At 40.6% G+C, this 24,941-nt stretch overlaps 1 protein-coding gene across 2 annotated transcripts in view; it reads right to left on the bottom strand.

The window, feature by feature from the left end:
* pacrg (PARK2 co-regulated) overlaps positions 1-24,941 on the bottom strand; it is a 111,245-nt gene that overhangs the window by 32,584 nt on the left and 53,720 nt on the right. For both annotated transcript variants that reach the window (XM_026340044.1, XM_026340045.1), the window contains 2 exons: positions 23,150-23,321; positions 16,861-17,010 (listed from right to left, as the gene is read on the bottom strand). In XM_026340044.1, coding sequence (XP_026195829.1) covers positions 16,861-17,010; positions 23,150-23,321 — 322 coding nt within the window. The remainder of the gene's footprint in view (positions 1-16,860; positions 17,011-23,149; positions 23,322-24,941) is intronic.

Below are 24,941 nucleotides of genomic sequence, written 5' to 3'. Positions count from 1 at the left end.
TCAAAGAGTGTCAATCCTTCAGGGCCGCAGCCTGTCTCTCAGGGAGCCCACTCCATCAGCTTTGACCTCAAATAACCCAGCATGTGCATACAGCACATGCACATAGCAGGACACACAGCACTCGTAGGTATAGCCATAGACATTTGCATGCATGTGCCCATGATACACAACTTTAAATGTGTGAATATATACTCGTACATATACAAACACACTGTATGCATGCTTGCTAACCCAGCAATACACATCTCACTGGGAATCAATGGTGATGACTTGGTTCAATGATAGGCCTCTGTTGATGAGAACTGATTAAAGAGGTAAAAAATGGAAACTCATCTTGATGTATTTGGGTCAATTTCACGTCTACAGCCACTGCTTGGTCAGGCCTATTTCTAGCAGAAGTGGTGGCTGTAATTAATGGGTGATAACGGACACATTTAATTGGCTGTAATCTATCCGATGAAGTGAGGAGCTTTCATTCTTTTGAGGACAAAGGCCCACTGGGAGGGCGGAGGGATCAAACCTCATCTGTAATACTGCAAGCAAACAGAGTGGGTGATGTCAGCATAACAACATAGCAACTATGCAATGCTAAGTAAGTAACCGCACAGTACATTTAAGACAATTTAAATACACTCAGTCACTAGAAGCATGACATCTTCCTGCATGAACAGAGCACAAATACAAGAAGCCAGAGTAAAAGCTGTCTGGTAGTTAACAAAAAACTCAATAAATCAGTTCATGCAAGCAATGCACTATATGTACTCAAGACTGCTTGTTTCCGCCTGAGAGCTCACTATACATTCTAGATCCTCCATATGATAGAGAAAAGAAAATGCAGTCTGCCAAGTTCTTCTCCCACAAGAGCGGAGAACACTTATTTGCATTGAAATGAACTGTCGGAGACGTGTGTGAGTGTGTGTTGTTACTATACTGTGTGTTTTGTCAAGGGGGCATTGGCTTGTGTGTCGCCCAGCATGGATCAGTAGTGATGGGGTGACGCTTCAATCTCACCACCGGCTCTGCAGCCTCAGTGGGGCCTGTATATCTGCCTGTACTTACACATAGTGTATGTCTTTTGTCCATTCCCAGTGCCGCTGTAGTGCCTTCTCATCACCAGCATGATATAATGACAAGCACAGCAGATTCAATGCCACTGTAAATCAACATGACCTTAGAAAACCTACTTTAGAATCTGTGATAGAATTCAGATTGTAGGAGGTCATGTAGTGTGCATTCCATTTTAGCCACGTTGTATATCACAAAGGTGCAATTCCTTGTTCATGTCTTCTACTCCTGTTTATGTGACATATTGTATTCAGCAACCAATAAAACAACACAAACACTCGTGTGGACATATTCTGATTAGAGCGCACATTTTATCTCCATCTATTTTATAGGCCATTAGTTTTAAGCTTTCTAGAAGGTCTAACCCATTAGGGCAAAACCCATATGAGGTCTAGACAAGCCTCACAAGTCGTAAGCCTACTCTATTGTACATGTAGCTTTGAATAAACCAGCCTAAATCCCTAAAGTTTAGGATATGCCACATTAGTCTGAACAACATCAAATGATAATTGATATTAATAGATTTAGGGACATGGTTCTGCCCCACAGAACCTATTGTAGAAGTACATTTTAAATAAAATTCATACATAATGATTGTGATTGATTATACAAATAATCAGTAACTGCTTTAAATAATTAAATAAATAAAATAAAAATTGTAAAAATAATTTAAATTATTTCAAACAAATGCAGAAAATCCTCTCGTTTTTAAAGCTTGAACCATGTAATGTCTGGTACTTTGCCAAACTGAAAATTATATTTCCAATTACCTTTCCTTATGTGTGTTGTTCTTGGACCTGTGTATGTGTGAGTTTGTCTCTGTCTGTCTACACTGTTGTTATGCAAAAGTGTGTTGTCTTATTGGTGTGGTAACTGAGCCCAGCTTGACGTAGAGATTGACGGGACAGTTTGTTACCACTCCATTGTTCAGTCTGACTGCCATTATCAACAACGTTCTGTGAGATTTGAACGTTCTGTGGGCCCGATTTTGCCCCTGATAAACACTGTCAGGCACATTCAATGTCATTGAGGTTTCATTTAGTAGTGTACAGTGAATATCTCCAGTTTCAGAAAATTATATTCTCTACCGGGAATGTTTTATGTTTGTTTAAGATTTGAAAAGAAAAAATAAAACAAGGACTCTGATTGGTTCAGATCCTGGAAAACAGCCAGAGAGGCACCACATCTATTTAAAATGCTCAACAAAATTTGAGATGTAAGCAGTGATACAGGGCTTTGAAACCAGGCTAATATGAGCCTCCATGTGCAAAGCATTATCTATGGATCACAGCATGTCTCCACTGAGTGCTCTTTATAGGTAATCAATAGGCGAGCTGGCTCATGATGGCTCTCACTCATTACAACTCTTTAATAAAAGCCCACCCTGCAGTGACTGCTGCTCTCAGTAGTATAAACACACGCACCTACCCATATGGGAAACCAAATCTCTATTTGCACATACAGGAAAACTACCAACTCACAAACATGGGAAGCACACAGAATCCTTTGGTAGCAGGCAGCTCTGTATAAATCACCCATAGCTGCTGCATCAACATTATTCATTTATACCCCTATAAATGTTCAGAGATGTCCTGTTGGTAAGGACGTTTGAAGTCTCTCTGGCTTAATTAATATGTGCATTAGCTTTTTGATGGGGTGCTGGGTTGAAAATATCAGGAGACTCTCAAGTAAAGGTGACACACGCTCTCTAGTCAATAAACTGTGGCTTGCATTTACCAGCAGCCAAACTCAAGTAGAAAGCATCTTTCATGAAGTCAAGAGAGTTCAACTCTAAATTGCGTGGTCTCGCATAACCTTCAGCAACATATGCTTCACTCTTTAATTTGCTCCTCAACTTGGAGGTTTGGATACTTGTAGTTGTTTTACAATTGCTCCACAGCAGCTGTTAGCTATATCTCTCTGCACATATGGACCCAGGTGACGAAAGCCTACGTTTCTGTACTTTCCAGTGAGGGGGAGGCCTTGTGAAAATATAGGGTCACTCTGTCAAACATGTAGGGTGAGGGACAGGAATCCTATTCTGCACAGGTCGGTTTTCCACCCACCAGCTTGCTGTCATATGTCAGGAAACATAGACCAACATAAATTAAGAAGGGAGCATATGAGCCTGCTTCAATAATCACATACCTAAGTATTCATAACGTAGAGATGAATGTAACTTAAATTACCCTATAGCATCTGTTTTATTTGGGCCTGTGTACAAAGAATGAATACCATAAATGAACACATACTCTAAATGATAATCATTCATCATCATGAACATTCATCATCTACTGATGGTTCTACCAGCCAAACTGAAACAAAATCTATATGTGTTAATATGTAGATGTAGATTATCCAATGCTAAACTAATTGTCATTTCAGGCCAAGCAATGTCCAAATCCAAACTGACTGGTTCAGCTTGTGCAGTATTTTGAGTTCCTTGCTCATGGGCCTGAGGTGGCACATAGTAACCATAACCTCCTCCTACGAGGACTTAAGGCAGGCTAGGATTTGCTACTGCTAAGACAGGTGCAGCGGATGACAAACTCAGGAGTCTTTCTAAACCTTCTACAGTAGCCACAAAAGCCAAGTTTTACAGCTTCAATGTTCGACGGGTCAGTAGCAAAGCCTTTGCAAGACAAAATGTGTCCAAGATAGGTAATCCAGGGGCAGCAGAACTGACATTTGTCCAAGGACAACTTTAGCCCTTCCTCATTTAGCCTATCCAACACTTTAAGAAGACATTGCTCATGCTCCTCTAATGTTCTCCCAAAAGCAATGAGGTCATCGAGGTACACAAGCACTTCCAGAAGGTTCATTTCTCTCACCATCCTCTCCATGACCCGCTGAAATGTAGGGGGTGCACCACAAATCCCTTGAGGCATTTGCTCAAATTGGTAAAATCCCAAAGGCCAGATGAAAACTGTTTTTTCTTTGACTGCAGCACTCTAAGGTATCTGGTAGTAGCCACTTCTGAGGTCAAGCATGCTAAACCATTGGCTACCACTCAGGCAGGAGAGAGCATCTTTCACATGAGGGATGGTGTATTGATCAGGAATTGTTCTCCTGTTCAATGTTCTGTAATCCACATACATTTGTATGGTTCCATTTTTCTTTTGCACTACAACTATTGGGGATGCATAGGGGCTTCGTCACTCTGTAATGGTCCCAGCCTCTTTGAGATCATTGAGATATTTCTCAAATCTTCCACATCATCTGGAGGTAAATGTCGGAAGTGCCCCCTGCGTGTTCTGTCCTCTGTGCACAACCCACATTAACCTCTCTCACCAACCTCTTTCCTTTCCATCATCTTTTGACACAGTCTGTTTCTACTCAGGAGGCCTAGGAGAGTTGAAAGAAGAAAGGGCCAGTTCTGATGTGAATGGTTTAGATTTCTCTTTCACAGTAGCATTATTGACAACATCCACAGGAAACAGGTAAGCAATAGTCATTTCATGTTTTACAGTGACATAATTGTGAATTCATCATGTTTGTGAATTTTTAACATGTTTCTTGTGGCGAGACGATACCGGATGTCATAGGGCATCTCCTGAAGTAGCTACTGAGGTGGACAGTAAGTGTGCTCCTTAGCGTAACAAACTTCACCATGAAATCAGCTGGGCTGTCTGTTGCACCAAAGCAGTTTCCAAAGCTTTTAGATAGCCAGCAGTATGAGAGCATCACCACACATCCAAGTTATGGGTGGTCTGTTCAGCCCAAGCATCATACTCTTCCTCTCCTTGAGGATCTGGCCAAGTTTACGGTTGCCTTGACTCTCTAAAGGTATGCCCTCACACCTTTTCACCAGTGAAGAGATGGCATTCACAAGCTTGGTATTCAGGTGTGGGGCTGCAGGAAGAGCAGGGGTAGGGGTAATGAATCCTGTGATATCAGATAGAATCTTCCCCCTTATTGGCTAAGAATGATCAACTTTGACTAAAAATCCTTCTACTCACTGGGAACAGTCTCCAACCACACTAACCACCATCAGTCTGTAGCTGCCTCAATTATGCACATTATTGAAAAAACAAAAACAAAAACAAAAAACAACAACGCTACAGTTCCCCAAAATTACTATAACCTTTGGTTCACATCTATATGCTCACTGATATGACAAGCAGTAGACATATCCCCACATGTAGCCCACCCATACAATTTTTGTTGTTGTTGTTGTTGTTGTTTTAACATGGAGTTTTACATACTAGAACAAGCACAAGATGGTGGTCCACTAAATTATTAAATCTCGGGATATGAAACTGACCACAAATGAGAGGTATGATGCTATTATACAGCTACACTACTGAGTGAGCCTAAACACTCAGACACTCAAAAAAAAGTAACAAGTAAATAGGATAAGATCCACCCCTTTACACCACCCACTTTGTAAGGGAACCAACAAATTGACATTAAACACATTTATATAAAGTCTAAATACTCAGGATTTCGTGAATAGTTTATGGTACCATATCGTTGGCGTGCATGTTGGAGATCATATGTTTCCTGTTCAAAGTGTTCTGCCAGTCCTCACATTTCCTTGCAGTTCAGGATGCTATTAGTGAGCATTTGCAAACCTATCCAGTGATGTACTGTCACTGTGATGAACACTGTCTTGAGACTAGGTCCACGTGCATGAACCCCAGCAGACCTTCACAGCCTTACCGGCAATTGGGCGGATTTACTAACAGAAAACAGCTTAGACTGCACTCCTACAATCTGACATGGATACAAAATATATATTAACCTTCTGGTGTACACCGAACAACCATTTTACACACTTTACTGAGATAGAATATAGCTCTTTTTTTCCCTCTCAAGCCATTTTCATATTCTCTGTATCCCCGTTGTTCTGCTCCTTTTTTTTCTTAATCCTGACCCTCTAAAGATTTGGTTGGTTACCTAAACATCACTAATCACTAATAGGCCCATAAAAAAAACTGACACCCATCTAACCTACCTACGATACAGGAGAGTGGCAGCAAAAATTGCAGATGGTGAAAACAGACCTGGGCGTCAGTTCCTCAAGATTCAGAAATCATAGAGTTTGTGTGGCTGTAATCTAAGCATCCTTAAGGTGCTACTGTCTGTGGGGAATATGACCTTTCTTTGGCCAGAATAGCTCCGCTATGGGAAACAAAAGCTGCAATGACAAAACCAAACTACTAACTTACTTACTAACTGAATTTGATAAAAAAAAAAGAGTAATTACAGGACTGTATCTCTTACCATAAGTATAATATTTTTAGTAAATTTAAGATGTAAGCATGAATATAGCAATCATACTGGAACCATCCATGCTCTCTGACACAATCACCGCCATGCTACACATCATCCTGAGTGATATGTATGTATACAAGGAAAACACTGAAACTCAGAGTGGCTTCTATTTCAGGATTTGTCTGTCTTTCAGAGAGAGGGAAATATGTGGCTGCATCAGCCTACATCCTGAGGGTGTCTGTAGTCCACTGAGTAGTATTGTTCCTATTACAAATGATGAAAGGAAAAGGATGAGTGTAAGCATTGTTATCCACAAAGCATCTATCTAGGACAGATTTTACACTAGATGGTGGCACGCCATGACTGCAGCTCTCTCCCCAGCATGGAGCTGAGATTTCATCATGTTTGACAGGGCCACTCAGGGGGGCAGAAGCCTAAATGTTTCAGAGGCTCATCACCTCGTTCCATGTCCCTGTTGCCTCTGTGTGTAAAGAGAGAGTAGAGAAGAACAGCAGGACATGTAGCGTATGAGGGAGAGAGATGAGGTAAGACAGTGAGTGAAAGCCATGGGGGAACCAGGGATGTTCGCCTCTCAATCCAAACTGACTAAATATTTCATGGGCGAAGGTTGCAGAGAGGAGAAGAGCTGAGGTGAAAGAGGGAGAATTATGGGTGCATCTCCTGTGAGAGTGTGTTAAGCGCTCCAGACGTGCAATGGGGTGAGGTGGGGGAGTCAGGACGTTACAAGAATTGCCACATTCCAGCAGGTGAATAATTCACGTTACTGAGGTCAACATTGGAAAAGCATTATGGGTGGCCCTTCAGAAGAGAACAAATAGGTCAAGGCTTTTAGCACATAGGATCTACTGAACAAGAAGTGTATATGGAATTGAAGCTGGCAGAGGAGAGATAATATGCTTGTTATTGGTTATTATATAGAGCTAATATAGTATTTAAAGTCTGCCTTGTCTAAATGATAATTATGAGAGTGAAATTATTTTTACTCATTTCACTGAACGTTGATTAATTTAGCTTTCTACCTTTTAATATTTAATTAAAAATGTTTTCAAAAACTCTGGTTATCACAGCGCAATTGCAGTTGAAATTTCTCATACACAGTAATGTAGCATGTTATGTACAAAGTCTCAAGGTTATCAGCAACATGAGCGTCTTTGAGAGACAGCAAGAAATAGCCTATAGAATATGATCCTAAGTAGGTCATGGCAGGCATATTCTACATTCCACATGGTGACGTGAAGCAGACATACACTACTGATGTTTATAGTGCTTTAATCCACTCTGAAGGCCAATAGACATTACGTGTGTGTGTGTGTGTGTGTGTGTGTGTGTGTGTGTGTGTGTGTGTGTGTGTGTGTGTGTGCGTGTGGTATGGAGGCATGTATCGTGGGAATTTCCTCAGTATTTGTGCAGCTCTGACTGTTGTCTATTGGCTGGCTATTCACGGACACACACACACACACACACACACACACACACGATGGTGGTATTCTGGACAACTGAAGTGGTAAAAATTTTATTTACAGATGAGGCTGCAATAAATTAATTATGCAAACGGTGTACAATGTTCTAAATTACGATATTGTGCATTGCCAGAAGCGTATTTAAATCTGGTCTTTATTAAATGAATTTTAACCTTTAGCAATGCTGCAATAGTGAAAAGTGAAAAGTACATTTGTTTCAGGCAAAAACTGCAAGTAGCTTCACTCGTTTCTTAGCACACCATTAGCAGGAAACATGCAGGCTAAGACATCTGTAAACTGAATTTATTTTGATTTTACTGGAGCCAGTCAAATTTTGCAGCTAACAGGTTACTCTTGAGTTCTTTTTATAAATATTTTCATATATTTGAGGCTAGACGTTTCTGGCTTCTGGGCATTACCAGTGTTTCACAGAAAATGTAGTTTGGTCAAATGTAGCTTTTATGGAGGAAAGCACTCAAAACTGCCATTAAGTGGCCAACAGAGGTAAGTTTAGGAACAGGGCTCAGGGACAAGTAGAGATTTAAGTACTATAGCCCCAATGCAAAAACCCAATGTGCTCATGGTCATGACTATTCACAGAATAAGAATTTATAGAAATAATCTTAAGTAGTATATATAGATATAGAAACCAAAATTCTCTGTATTATCAATATTGTTTTTGATGGGATAGTGCAAAATAAAACACCAATTTATAGACTCTAAGACAAAGTTACTACTTGCTCATATGATCAGATGCTAATACTGTTTAGTTGTTTGCCTAAAGGCCCTTGAGCATCTCCGTAGACCGTAGACCGTCTGATTAAACATGTGGGCCTTTTAATCTCTCTGACCCTAGTCCCTCTTATACTGGTGAGGGGTCAAACATATTGGTAACATCAGGTTCTGTGGATTGACTTTAATTATACATACATGCTCAAGCTAAAGAAAAAACACTAAAAAAACACTATTCTAAGACAAGATGGTCCTCAGGTACTCTAATCACAGTTTAGATCACAAACAGCAAAAACAAGCACGGTAGCATGTTGCTTCATTTCAAAATAGCAAAAGCAATGACATATAAAATAAAACTCTGTAAATCTCCTGTGGCCAAATATGCCCACACATACATTTCAGCAGCTTTAGGGTCTACATGACCCGTAATTATTTTGCTCTCTAGTTCTGCTTAGAAAACACTAACCACTGATCCATGCTGCTGACCTGGATATTAAATGTATGATTAGCCTTTATGTCTAACAGGGGTCCTACAACCACTAATGCATGTAAAGCATAATAAGGATAAATATATGTGAATGGGACGATGATAAATTACTGCCTATGAAAAGTTGTTTTTATTTTATTATTTATTTTTTGCACACCCATTCAAATGTCTTGTTTTGACTGGTTTATGGAAAAATGCTTTGCAATCATTTTGTCTTTGGACCCAATGAATGGCAGGACAATTATAACTTCAAAAACAGCTAATAATTAATTTTATTTTAATGGCTGCAATCATTTTGTGAGACTTTTCTTTGTTAAATAATGGATATCATATTTCTAGCTGCACTCTGGATATATAGTACTCTATACTCATATTTTGTGATGGCTAGGGGAATATGAGCCATGGAGCCAGATGGATACATTAGAGATGGGAGCCAGCTGAAAACTGCTGTCTGGATGTGGGACTAGACTTGGCTGGGAGAACCTTGCAAGTATTAGTGTGAGCTGATGCAGGGTGGGGGTGTTGTGAGAAGGTTTAGGGGAGTCTTGAGACGTAGTGAGCCTTAGAATGTTAGAATAGGGTTCAGTTACATCCATTAAAGATAGCGAGGACTGTGAGTGGCGCATGCTAACTTGTCTGTGTGAAAATGGAGAAGATAAGGTTACCTTTGTCAGAGAAACATGCTGAGAAAGGGCTGTAATGACAGTGGGTCTCTAAAGATACAGACAGAGAGGAGACAGACCCCCTAAAATGACAGGTGTGGAAACCTTATGACTGATATTGCTGGACTGAGGACCCACTTGACAAACTTAAGTAATCCTTTATTGTAAGTCTGAAATTATGTCCAGAAAACGCCATATTCTCTTCAGCTTAACACATTTTCATGACATGTGAAAACGCAGTTTAGTAGCTTATGAATGTGTCTAAGATATAAGTGGCATCCTCAGTTCAGACGACATAATGTAAAAAAAAAAAAAAGTCTGCGCATATCTGAAGCAGGGAATAAGTAGGACCGTATCCTGACAATGATAATAAAAATCGTTTTTATTTCTATTGTTTTTTACGTGTCCTTGTCTGGGACAATGAGTTAGTCGGGACTGTAGAAATGCTATTTGTTATTTGTTTTGTGAAATTGTGCCTTTTTTTCACTTTGAAGGAGTGGGCCTGTTTGTGAAGGTGTGGCTGTTTATGAAAGCTGACAGGCAACCTGGCGCTCGGTGCGAATGCTGATCCAAAGCCGGCTGGACAAACGTCTGCACACACACCAGCATTCTGTCGCTGGCTGCCCGCAGAAATGTCAAACACAATGATGCGGTGAGAGGCTGCAGTAGAGCTCCCTGCTCACTGCTGGGAAGTCATGACACACATAAAGGCACACACAAAGACACACATTCAGACACAAGAATACACATAAAATTACATCAAAAAGCACAACAGTCATTGGCTATCGGATGGCTGACTGTCCCCCAACGTCCAACCACACACACACTAAAGGAAATAACAACAGAGCAGCCCCAGCCTGACACATGTTCAGACTGGAATGATCACCTGTCTTTAGCCAACACAGCTAATGTTCTTGCTATTCATCTCACTCCATTGTCTAATTTCGACAACTCGATAATTGTGTTACACACGTCAGGCCCCAGGAGCCTGGACAATCCTGCAAATCATTTCAAAGTGCCCCAAATTCATTAATTACAGAGTGTGCTAATCTCATTGAGATGGGGAGGGAATGGAGAAAGGAAAGGACCCTCATAACTCATCCAATTAGATAATTGAGTGCTACTTGGATTAGAGAGAATGAAAGGAGGAGCCCTGCTGAGTTTGAGGTCTTCCAGTACCACACTAAGAATACAAACATCATCATTTTCAGATTACAAGCATGTGTTAAACTTGATCCTATTCATCTAAAAGCTCAACTTTCACTTCTAGTCCACCAATGAAATGTAATTTGAGTGAGCTCAATAAAGACAGGTGAACAATATCTTTTTGAGACCTTATAATTCTACTGTATGCTAGAAACTTAGAATAGGAAAGGTAGGAATCAGGGTAGGGGTAGGTTTAACTGTACCTGACCATTTTGCAGCTCTAAATAACCATACTTGCATTTGTTTGTATGTTTTAACCAGTAGTGGTCAATGTACAATGCTCCACTTTTAAGGTGTGATCCTATGATTACACAATTTTACTAAATCAAATTTCAAGGGTGTGTAACCAAAGAAATGTGAATTAGCGCACAGAATTTCTTTTGTTGTTATATTTATTATTTTTTTTTTTAAGTTTTGAAATGCCAGATGAAGAGAAATGTGAAATGACAACACCGTAATAATAAAGGTATGTTATATCAAGAAATTAAACAATCACACAAGAACATTTGCCAGTTGTAATGAGATGGTAGGAATGGTTGTGCAAATTCTGTTGGCCAGACTCAGCACACTGCAGCAATCGAAGTGGTGCTTTGTTAAAGTTGGAGGGGAAGATGCCAAATTCTATTTCATTAAAGCATACTGCCAGCCTTAGGGCTCGGTGCCATTTAAAGAGTGGATCACATAATTCCCCTAAGTGCTTCACAGTGCAAAAGGCACTGTGTACAAATTAATGAACAAATCAACAAACACAAAGCCAAGTTCTCTCTGCTTCTTCTAAATGTTTAGTAAAAGTAAATTATCTAACCTGATTGAATAATAGGCGCGCAAATATGTTCCAGATGGAAAAGAAACAGTGAAACCTGTCACAGTTTGCAAAGTAAAAAGTTTGAGAGGGTCACTCAGAGACCTAGAGTGTGACATGTATATCTGTGAGTGTATGTGTGTGTGTGTGTTTGTTGAGCAGCATGCCTGTCTGCCTGCAGACCAGTCCAAATTATGCATGAATCTGGCTGCTTATCAGGTGACCTTTAAATTGGAGCCACAGAGCGGCTGCAGGCCCAGGGGCTGACGCTCACACCTGATTGGCTGCTCTGCCTCAGACCTGCTGACAATAGAAATTAGCAGAGCCAGGTGGGCATATCCGCAGGCAGAAGGAGTATAGGTGTGGAAGGAGATAGGGGAGGGAACTACATTAATATGAAATATATTTTCACTGTTTTCCTCAACTGTCTTTTCTTAAGCTTTAGGAGAGAAGGAAAAAAGTCATTATGTGCTGTGAAGCATAGTAACGCTGGAGCAGGTAAGAAAGGGCAAGTTTGGTATTACAAGGATTTCATCTCTCATGCTATCTTTCCTTTGAATCTCTCTTTCTTTCTCCAACTCTGTGTTTTAATGGTGGAGGGGTCTTGGCAGGCTGTGATTGCTTGATATATAGATATCTCCTGTTGAAGAGGGGTACACGGAAGGGAAGGCGGGGGCTGAAGATGAGGTGTGTGTTCTGACATCCACAGGGACAAGGAGCTCTGTGTGTCTGTGGAGCATGATGGATTACATGGGGGCCAAGGGTTTATGTGTGTATGTGTGTGTATGCATGTGTGTGTGTGTGTGCGCATTGGCGCATGGTCTCCTCCTTTGTGTCACTGCATATACAGTGAAAGCTCGGCAGTATATTCATTTTTATCACGAGCGGCTGGTAAAGGTCATTAAATAAAGCAAACGTTTGTTAAGAAGAATCCCCAGGAATTAACTTCAACACTTTATATGTAACAGTGCAGTGTTGGAAAAATACTTTGGATTTCATTTGTCTGCATTTGTCACACACAAACAAATCCATTTTATCTATTCATGATTTGATAAATACATCAGCTCCATTCACGTTTTCATAAAATGCCCTTGCCTTCCTGACTACCCCACTCCTGTCTGGGAGCAGGAGTGTTAGGAGGTCAGCTAGCTCTTCTTGTTTATTTCCATTCCAGAGATCAGCATGTACTATAACTAATCCACTCGCTTATATAGACGTCCAGTAGGAGATGTGTGCATGTGTGTGTCATGTGATTCACAGATAAAGCAGGCCCACAGGGCAAGACAGAGTGGCCAGTCACAGCCATGCATCTCACACCAACACAAATACCTCAACAGTCACCCAGGCACAGAGAATGGAGAGCCACTATTACAGCTTCTGTGCGTCTGTGTGTGTGTGGTGTGTGGTGGAGGAGGGTTTAAGAAGTGTATGTGGGTGTGATCTTATCATAGTTGGCCACATTCCTAGCAGGAAGATAAAGGAGGCCAAATGAACCAGATCACCGCATCATGTGTGTGTAAGTATGAATGAGTGTGTTTTAGTGTGTGTGTATGTGTGTGTGTAAGAAAGAGGCTTTGTCATTGACAAATAGGGGTTTAAGGACCTACACCTTCCAGATAAGCAGAGAAAATCATAAGGACAACAACAACAATACTACAATGCAGCCTCAAATAAATACTAGAGGAGCGCTTCAGGTGAACATCAACTACACACAGACAAATGTATAGTGATGTCGAGGCTGAAGCTGTCATGAGAAACACAGCTCTATCTCCTCGGCTATTTATGCTTTGCCTTTGCAGTGCTTAAAATTGTGAAGCTGAATGAGAAAACTAAATCCTTCATCAATGAGCTGTGTGTCAAGCTGGTCTCAGGGTCTGGTTGCTGGAGGGTGACACATACAGTATGTATGTACATAAAAATATAAAAAACACATGTATTCTTCATATGTTAAATACTCATACATTTATTTATGTGTGAGTACAATAAAAAGAATACTGGCTTAAATATTTCAGATTATAATTCTATAATCTCACAAATTAATATCATTATTGGCCTCAAAAATCTAGTTCTATTGTAAATTATATTCAAAAACACAGGTGCACAATTTCAGCTTTTTGTCTTCCTCACAACAAAAGAAGAATTAATGTGTGTCACTAAATAGGGGCTGTATTAGCACCTGTTTGATCCTTATTCAAGCATCCAGAATATTTTCTCTGTGTAGTTTAATGTCCAACCTTGGGTAAACGTCACAGTATCTCTGTGGATGAGCTCCCTCCTTTCTTCAAGCTCAGAAGAAAATTTGCTGGATGAAGGAGCGCATCTCTTCTTCATAAGGTACGTTGTTGCATTTCATTAGGGATAAGATTCATCACAGCAAGCAGACAACAGAGCCGTGCAAATCGCATTGAAGGAATTCCTACACTATCTTCAACATTGTCACTTGCACACACATAAACACACACACACACACACACACACACACAGCTGATAAGCAAAAGGCACAAAGCAAACAAAAGCTGAGAGAGATGATTCAGGAGACAAAGGGGTACATCAAGGACAGTGATACTATGTGATTGCTCATTATTGTGCACTTCAAGATGACGCATTACTGTGTCAGCGGTAAGAATGGCAGCCGGCTGCTTGGAGTTAAACAGGCATATTTTTCTCTTTGAACAATAGAGCCATTCCTTCTTCACAGGCCTGGATCCCAGAGAGGCTAAGCATGTGGGTCGTGAGTGTGTCCTCTTGGCCAGAGGTCCAGTGCTCTGTCTGAATGAGCGGACACCCGAGGGTCCATTTTGGAGATGGCTGTTAAGTTCCAGCTCTGACCCTGAAAAAGCGGCTCAGATAAGGCCTATATACAGACCAATTTAACAGGTCACAACCCTGTCTCAGAATGGGAGCGACACAGCGGGAGTGTGTGAACACAGCCTAGGGGATCTGTCCCATGATGAGATGCTGGTGATATCTGTACTGTAGCCCTGACCCTACAGCGGTGACTGTCAGCCTATTGATTCACAGCTCGTACAACTGGGTAGACAGGGACAGAAACAGGTTGTGTAGATTCAGCTGGGACAGTGTGTGACTATATATGTGTGTGTCTGTGTGTATATGTGAGCGTGTAGTAGGCATCTAGCGCAGTACAATGTGCCCAAGGCTGGCAGACCTAAACAACAGTGAACAGAGAGCGATAAAGACAGAAAGCTGGGGCCTTCCTCTACACTGAATCCAACAGCTGCATATGGGACACAACAGATCTATTCATGACTGATGTACACAAATGTAGGCACACACACTTGGCACATACTGGACAGTGGCCCCGTTGTGGCTCGGGAGATAAGAGGGATGCCATGCAATCTCTGCGAGTTACAGTGTGGGAGAGCCAAAGGCAGATGTTACCACACACTACTAGACAGTCCTCTGTTTCTTCTAATGTTTTAAACACAATGATTGTGCCTGTGTCTGCAACAGGCAGCACACTGGCTCTAGTTGAGAGAGCCAGCTGAGCGTGGGATAGAGCTGGAGGTGTATATAAGCAATAATAGATAATAGATGGACCTCAGTGAAAGCTGTGATATTGATAAAAACAAGGCACATAAGACAGAAGAGAAACAAAGGAATAGAGAGACAGAGAAAGAATGACAGCCCAAAAATATTTGCGAATTAGAAATAAAGAAAACAGACTTCTGATTCACACAGTTTTTGGTCCCCAAAAGAGAAATGTCTATTCTCTGTGTTTGAAGTTGTATATTTCTGTGTTAGCGGGGAGTGGGTGGTGCGTGCATGACATGAATTGACGGCTCATCTAACACTAAAGCTCCAGAAGGAGAAATAATAATGTTATGAAAGATATCTATAAACTCACAATGTTTTTACTTGCTTACATAGTCACATACTTTAGATAAACTTTCTGTATCCCTCAGCCTCAGCTCTAACTAAAACCCTACTGGATGCCTGCAAATTGTTTAACAAGAAGAACTGTTCTTGTTTAGCAGATTAGTTCCTGGGAGTTGGCGGCTGCATGGACCCCTCTCTGGCCCAGAATGGTCTCTCTGGGAGAGTCAATAGCAGGGGCGTCTGCCAGGTGAAAGGGTGGCTCAGATTTAATCGATGCCCGCCAGTGGAGGACAGACAAGCGGGCAGCCAGGTAGGCAGGCCGACGTGGTAACTACCAGACAGATAAAACTATTCCTGGTGGGGGTTCACTCGCCAACTGCTGAGCCTGGACTGTAGCAGAGAAACTCACGCTTCAAAATGGTTTAGGGGATTGATTTGACAGCTAATTTACAGAGGAGATTTGCATAAGGCCAGGCGCTAATAAGGCAGGCTTTCCTCTTCCGTTCTTTGTCTTTCTCTGCTATCTCCTTCAGCTCTCCCCTTCCTTTTTTTCAACCTCAGCAAACAGTAACAGATAATGTAAGCGAATTAAAGAGACAAGAGATTCAAATTGGATATTGATTAAGAGACCAAAACCTTGTGTTTTCTCCTGTTAAAGTCTGTGTTTAAATGATTGATTCACAATGTCACTCCCCATGTCCTAGTGACTGTGTGGTGAGCAGTGTTTGGAATTGGTTGTCCCTTCAGCCTTCAATAGGCCTTCATGTCTATGCTAAGTGCTTTGGCAGAGCCACACAAAGAGCTCTGCCTATCTGATGCCAATCTTCCCAGGTCCTGGTGTCACCTAGGTGGAGGCTTTCAGAGAGAGCAAGGACAAAGTCTCCTCTTCAACAACACCGCACAATGCAGCCTGACTGACAGCAGAAAGGACGAAATGGAGCTTCTCTGTCAAGTGGATGTTTAAGTGGAGGGAGGAAAAGGAAAAGGGATTCAGAGACAGGCACATACAATGGCTCCACAGAGAAAGGAACAGGCAGGGAACAGGCAGGGGGCTTTCTGCTTGGAAGTGACAGGACTCGCAGTCAAACAAAAAGAGACACTTAACATCTGCATAGCATTTCTCAAAACGAGCAGCTGTGGAATCACCTGGATTAACACACTGCACATGAATATCTATCAGTCTTTTACAGCCTTGCACATTTGTGCAATCCTCAAATTCACTAACAAAATAGCAATAGCCTTCTAGCAGAGAAAATAATTTATAACACAGAGGTTACACAATAACTGCTACACAGACGCACAGAGACACATCATTCTGATGTGCCATCTGTCCATAAATTAACACTCAATCATAGCATGGCTGGAACTCACTGTTCATGTTCTTGAAGATGTTGAGAATGGGAAGGATCTGTCTGTAGTATGGCACCAGAGCCTCTCCCACCAGGTCTCCAGACATCACCAGATGCTGCAGCACCTTCAGCGTGGTGCAGATTACCTGACGGTTCCTCGTGTTCAGGGCATCTTGGGACAAATGGCAGAGGTCAGAAATCAAGGTTTAGCTAACACTAGTATTCTGACTAAACTGAACCAGTATTTGAGATATAAAGTAGGTTTACAGTTTTTATAGTCAGCAAAAACACATAACACACACACATAAATGGTAACCCCCACACACCACCTTTCCCTTGAAAGCATTTCCTTTATAGCTGGACTTTGATTTAGACTGGCTTGTCTGCAATCAGTGATTTCAAATGCACTGGGGAGGCAGGAGTAAGTGAGAGCCAATCACTAGGCTATTTGGCCTACAGCTGCACTTAACTCCATCTCCCACTGATAGAGAGAACAAAAGGGAATGATGGTGGGGGAGATGGAGGGCTAGAGAGATCAAGAGAGACAAATACACAGAGAGAAAGGGAAAAAAAAAACAACAAAAAACAAAATGCCAAAAAGAGAGATGAAAAGATGCAACAGGCAGAGGGCAAAGGGTTTGAAAATAACTGTGATAAGCAACTAAGAGTGACATATTTTTTCCAGTTCTTTACACATTTTTTATTTGTGCTGTTGCAGTTGTTTTGAGATTTTGTGAGCTTCTGCATGAGTGCTGGTAATTCCCTTTGTGCAGACTGTCAGTCTAAAACAGTACATTCAAAGTAAGAAAAAACAGACCTGAGCTATTTCTCTAAACCTTCTTTCACACAGACAGAACGATAATGGATGGAATCACAGCATCTATTTTGGCGGTAAACACGTACAACAGCAAAAATAAAAAGCTTGGGAAAAAAAACAACATTTCAAAAGAAACAGACAAACAAAGAGAGTGTGAGTAGAGACAGTGAGAGCTTATGGTTGATGGAGAGGAGAAACATCTCCTGAGAGAGACGGAGAGAGAGCGAGAGAGAGAGAGAGAGATGTAGAAAAAGAGTAAAAACATCATACTGAGTGAGCCAGCACTAAAAAGTAAAATTAAACAGTAACCTCCTGAACTCAAAAAGGCTGAATAAAAAAATGTTCAAACTGATAAGGCCAAAAACCTTACAGCAATCTGCTTTAAACCTGCGTATAAGTCCTAAAGAGAATTAATAAATGTGCAATGAATCCCGGAGCAATGATAATGTTTGTTATAGCAGCTTCTGTTGAGAGCACTTGTCAAAGTTAGAATGTCAGTTTAAGAAAAAGCAAAAATAAACGTACATACTCTCATACGTCTTTCAGTCGTTCTCTCTCTAATACGCTCTTGACATCTGCTTTTGTCTGAGTGGTGGAGCTGTGGTCATATTAGCTCTCATATAACAAATGGCAGCACAGGTGTTTACTCTTTAGTTAAGTTGATGATGGCAATGCTCATTGCCCCAAGTACATTAAGTGTTGGCTTTACAAGGAACTAGGGGATAATGGAACTAATTTGTGCCTGTTGAGTCAATAACATAAACTTAAAGAAAACGGGCCATCTTCGACTGCTGTGCCAAAGTGCTGTATCTTCCAAATCTTTAGCATCTTCCTGATTAACTACAAGTCATGTTCCCAATGCATTGCATTGATTTATCAATGCATTGAACTCACCAGAACTTTTTTTATGCAAGGTAACATCAGGCCAAACATTTCTATTGCAACTAAAAATACAGCAGCTTGTCATCATTGATTGTAAATGACAGAAAAACCACAGAACTTTATAGAGACACTGACAAAGAAACTGTATCTAATGTGATCAGTATCAGCACTGATACATGATCTGGTTCAGTATCAACGCTGGTACTGATCCAGATGATAAAGCTGTGCACATTTGCACTTTAGATTTCCGTTTGTAGTCCAGAGTCTACAAGTTCAGAATAATGAAGTAAAACATAACAGTAAGTAGTGGTGAACATACTGCACACAATAACACAATATTATTAAATAAAGACAATTCAAATTTCCAACTAGGGAGAATTCATCAGTAATCAAAACATCATTCAGTAGAAGTGTTAGAAGAATACATACGGCTTTAAAACAGTAAATACAGAATATTTTCATTACAGGATAAAAACTTCTCCACACACTAGCAAATAAATCAACAGGTTTAACAAAATAATGGTAAATTAGCAAATTAATAAGCACTATCAGTGAAAGTAGGGATTCCAATTTCCATCCAAAGCGCCATACTCATATTGATAGAGAAGACTAGGACAGAAAGTGAGCAACAACTCAACAAAATACCGTGACAGTCGGAGCACACTGCATCACCCACTGTCTGTGTTAAAACAGCTCATATGCAAATACAAAGCTGTCACAATGATCCACACATAAACTCACACAAAACAGTCACACATTGCTACGCTCACAGTTACACCAACATGCACATGCACGCGCACACACAAACACATTAAAAGCAATTAGACAAAATGTCAGCCTCAGTCATGAGCACAGGCTGCGCTGAACATGGCAACAGCAAAACATGAATGAAGTTATATAATGTAGAAGAGTCATATAATCAACAGGAGGCTGATAGGTCAGAGCAATAAAACATTACACTCTATTCTCTGTGGGTTAATACAATTTCGTTTATGTATGTAAGAAAATGACCAATTGAACCAGGTCTATTATTGTGTGACATGTCTCTGTCAGTTACAGTGTGTGTGTGTGTGTGTGTGTGTGAGTGTGTGTGAGGCCTATACAGAGGACCAGCGGGGATGATGCTGAATGAGCAAATGTTTTGTGCTTTCTTCCATCTCTCCATCTCTGCTTTTGTGTCTCCCCAGATAGACAAGCACAGTGATATCTGCCATCACCAAGATAAGGTGGAATGTGGAATGACAGGAATTTCAAACCTACATAACAAACAATGAAATTCTAATTACCAGCCAGCGCAAACAATTTTCCCTGCTGTGACATTTGGACCGTGGGACTGTTCAATTATTCATCAGCACTCTCGCCTTGCTAAAGAAAAAAAAGGAAAGAAAAAAAAAATTAAAAGAGCGAGGGAGAAGGCAGCCGACGGCCTGATATATTAATGCCAGTATAAAACCTGTGTTGCGACAAATCTGAATAAAGTAATCATCTATTCATGCTAGGACCTGTTTCATATTCAGTGTGAAAATAAAACAATGGTGACCTTGTATTCAGTTTCCTGAGAAAAGCCAGAGGTAGTGTGACATGCTAGAGAGTTTAGCGGTGAACAGTTCTCGCTCAGTGTATAAATATACTTTTCAGATCAGAGGATGTTCCTGTGCACAGGCGTAACTGAGGATCTTCTTTTAATGAAAGTCTCATTTTGGTTCAAAGCTGAACAAATGTTTTGCCAATCAACTGAGGCTCAATTGAGGCATGGCTCTGCATCCTCCACCCTGTTTAAAGGAGTCAGAAAATCTCAAAACACAGCATTTCAGTAACATTTTAGCCTTTCTACTGACTAGGACCTTTTTTGTAGAAATATCAGTGCTTCATTTACATAATTTACCATTTTACTATACATTAATCCTTTTAATTATATTAGAGATTATTTAAAGAAACGCTTAAAATTCATCAGATTCCCATAGATTGGTTAAATGCGTTTAAGTACATAACAATTAGAGTAATCTGTCCAGTGTGGGTGAATGTAACATGGTGTGCATTAGGAATGTGTTCAGTCTTTAAGTCATTGAAGACAGAGTCTTAGACTATAATGTCAGGCAGAGTCGCCTTCATTGTGTATTCTCATTGGGTGACCTGCAGTCATCATCAAAATTCACCAGGGCCTGACGTGACTCAGTCGCTCTGCAGATAAGAGCCTGCCAGCCACACTGAAGATGTATTAACATCAGAGGAGAAAAATATATATCTTGCCATTTTAAAACTGCAGACTGCTTTTACTTTCTTCCTCTTTCCGCCATCCCTTCTTCTTTCCTCCTCCATAGAAAAGTAATTAATCTGCAACAGACATGGACTGGCAGCTTTGCCTTGTGGATGGCGAAACAGGCCTGGTTTTTAATAAACCAAGAAGTTAATAAGGAGCAGGCCATTTAAAATTCCATTATCAGTGCAAAGTGTGTGTTTTCATGAGGAGCATAACTATCACCTTTGGTCTGGCCTTCCAAAGGCAAATGACCAAAATTGCTGAGGGGTTTGAATTTATAAACTACTGTCTGAGTTAGTAAGTGGCCCGGTCACTCTGTGTATAATGTCAAGTTGTGTGCAAAGTGGGTGGTTCTTGAAAAGGGCAGAAGAGACATGAGGCCATCCAAATATTAAAACTATCTATAAAAATAGCAAATGATAAACCTGTAAAATATGATACTGTCATGTATGACACGATCAAATAAGATGTTTTTTATCACTCTTTATTAAATCGGGCCTTCTGGAGTCTCTGGGTGTGGTCCTGTAAAGGATGCCACCTAAGCACTTAATAGTTCTGCTGGGAAAACACTGGAACGAACAACCTACCTGATCTGAATCCAATTAGTGCTTTGTTATGATGTTAGTGTCACTGGGACAGTTTGGGAAGTGGTTAGTTGTGCTGACACCACAGCTGGCGAAGCAGAGGAGCAATTTCAGGCAGCCGATATACCTGCAATAGCACCAGGAGGATGGCACCAGAGTTCACAAAGTGATTCAGATCGAGACCTCTTTTGTAGTTTTGGTGCATTTTTTTTTTGTGCGGACCTGAGTGCAATGCAGAATCAACTAACCTCACCAAAAGAGAAAATTAACTTGGGTTTCATAGGGCTGCAATTGGGCACACTTCAGGAGCACCCTGGAGGAGCTGGACCAAACAGGCTGCACCAAACATAATACAGTGTGTGTGAGACTTTGTGTATCTGGATGTGGGCTGAATATTTCTAACGAAAGCCACACTCATTCCTGCACTCCTCTAATTTCCCTATAGCTCGATCCTTCTCATGTTAGCCACACATGAAACCTTCCCTGTCACACATCACTGTACAGTATATGATGTCTATTTTCGAGTCGTAGACCACTTCATCCTGAGACATGACCTTTCCGCCCACCACCATCTGCCAATTTGTGTGCATGTGAGTTTGTGTGCACGTGCACATAAACGTGTCATTGTGGAAAGGTAAGGAGGCACAACACTAAGACGCAGTTAAATGTAGCATGTCACCACATTCATGGCAGATTAACAGGCATGCTTTCAGAGGCAACTTTTTCCGGCGAATGCAAAAACAACCCTTCACCCTGAGGGTTAATGTAATAATAGGAACAGAGTGACTAACCAAATTAGGACTTGTCACACGACTCATTGTATGGTAGTGTTAAAATCGCGCAAGTGTGTAAGACAGGTGAGTCTATTCCTGGTAAAGTATGTGGTTCTATTTTAGTTACATTGTACTGTCACTGCAATATTATATGAAAGGAGTGTGTGAATGTTTGACAAAACTGTGTGTATATCAAAAATGCTGTATCTTAATACATTTTATAATAATATACTACTGCTACTAATAATAATAATAATAATAATAACAACAATAATAAATTAAATTAATTTTTACTATTACTATTGTAATTATCCTCTAACATCAGGTTTCCTACCAACTAAAGAAGGCCAGTTATTCAATTTGTGCCTATGTGTGTTATTAGCATCTGGTTTATTTAAATAAGCAGCTAGTTATACTATCAGCACCTGGGGATACCTCCTTGTCTCAGGATTTGTCAGCAAATTATGCAGCAAATGTAATGATGCTGACTGAATAATGAAAGCATGGCATGCAAAAATATTTATTAAGGCTGCAATTAAATTCTAACTGATTACTTGGTTGCCTACCACTCTAAAAAAATAAAATATAATAATAATAATAATAATAATTACTTGTAAAAGGTTTGTAAAACAAATGCAAATGAATAAGGTAATACGGCCATTTTGCTGCTGAAGCTAATTGGATAGTTGCTGTATTTTAGTGCAGTGGTAATGGTTCTATATCACTATACAATGTATTTTAGTACTAAACATAACAGGAAATTATCACATAATTTAAATGCACCATTTTAATTTTTGGATTCATTCTCTTCCTCATTTTACAGCACTATGGTGGTGATCTAAACACACATTCAGTTTTATATAAGTTGACATTAGCACACATTTTTAGTGGCAAGGGAACATAATAAAGGTAAAACAAATCAACATACACAGAAACACTTAAAAGAGTTATGTGTGGTTGGTGAAGCATGAGTGTAGACACCCTCCCAGACTTACTCTTGATGGGAATGATGAGCTGGGGAATGACTGGCTGGATCTTGGAGCCACCGTGCTCCAGCATGTCGTGGACTCCCTGGCGGGCAAAGAACTCATACGGGTGAGCGGTTTCACATAAGCCATCGAAGAACAAAGGCAGGTAGTGGTGGTAGTCCAGTTTCTCAATCTCCACCTGAGGACAGACATTTACATTTACATTACAAGCATTAGTAGCTGCTTCCTTAATCCAGTGAGACAGACAAAGAGAGAGGGGGCAGATTTTCTGTCCTTCGCCCAAGGGCATTTGTAGGAACATGTAGTTATTGTTTGAGACAGTAGCTAGTGTCGAGGATGTTGTTAAACTCTCTCCATACCTAATAAATCACCTTAAAACTCTTACTCACACCTTTAAATAAAAATAAACTTGCACACAGTGAGATATATAGGAGGTAGAAAATACCATGTGTATTTGAGGAAATCAGTTATTGCCATAAAGCTCACTTTCACTCTTTGCCCTTTCTCTTTGTTTGTCCTTGGCTTTACACAAAATCTAGGGCTAAAGCTCCTCTTGCAGCCATTTATAACCCTTGCAGTTAACACATTCTCACACACAATCACCCACATACAGCCACACACATAACGGTGGGGGACAGCTGTTCAGGAGATCATGACACAGCAGCATGTGGCACCTTGTGGGCTGACATGTTAACACCTGTTTACAGCATTTACAGTACAGACAGAGAGGTCCACACACACAATTGGCTGATTGATGAAGACATTTGTCCAGCTACAGGCCACAGACAGGCTTTGATGTTGTTTGGCTGAGTGCATGGGTACTGTGTGACACATTAAACTGATGTCTTTCATGTGTGTGAAGCCATCAAAGGTAAGCCACTCAGGCACACAAAGCTGGAACCAGCAGCTGACTGCAAAGAGGCTCCCTTCATGAGTGCGCTCAGATAATCATGCAAAATGTAACAGGCAGCCATGGTTCAATCAATGTCAGTGTAACTTGATCTAGTTACTGAGTGTGTATTTATAACAGGGACATCAGCTGTATCACTGCACCCTTATGCTACTACAGTGGAGTGTGGTTGGAGCATGCTTGTAACCTGTAAAGGTCCATATTTTTAAGGCATTTAACAAAAACGATTTCCTGGGTTTAAACTTTTGAAAGGTGTAAAATGTAAAGGTCTTGACAAAAAAAATCTCTCTCAGCAAAAAACACTGGTCTCTTCAACTGTCCTTTCATATTCCCACACCAACTTGAGGGTTTCTGCCCCAAAATGTGCAGCCATCTGTCGGTGAAGATTGTCAGTCGTCCAGGTGAAGTTATGTGGAAGTAACTTCTTCAGTCTAAAGACTGTCATGACTTAACTCCCAGACTTTTCCCTTCAGTTCTCTACCTTACAGAATTTTAATTTTTAAATGTCAATTTAAGTCAGATTTACACCATAGTTACAGTGGCAAGAAAAGGTATGTTAAACTTGTTGCAACAACAAGTAGTTGTAGTTACCAGTGTTGGCAACTACTTTCAGAGCACATGGTTGGGATGATTGCAACGGTCAAAGACAATAACTGAAGGTACAAACTAACATTGTATCAAGTAGTGCCGCTTGTCAGCAGGCAAGGCAGGCAACTGCTTAAGGCCCCAGTGAAGTAGGCAGCTGCTGAGGGCTAACAATCTACAGCAGTGACAATGTGCAAAGTTTGCAATGACAGTATCACACCTGATCCCTCCTTTAGGGGTCCTACCTCTCACTCCCATAGTAAGAAGTGTTAGCACAAGATTACTATCATTATTATTATTTTT

Source organism: Anabas testudineus, chromosome 22 (assembly GCF_900324465.2).
Source record: "Anabas testudineus chromosome 22, fAnaTes1.2, whole genome shotgun sequence".
In the NCBI taxonomy this organism is placed as follows: domain Eukaryota; kingdom Metazoa; phylum Chordata; class Actinopteri; order Anabantiformes; family Anabantidae; genus Anabas; species Anabas testudineus.
The sequence above is the reverse complement of the archived record's forward strand: the minus strand, read 5'-3'. Positions and strand labels throughout refer to the sequence as shown.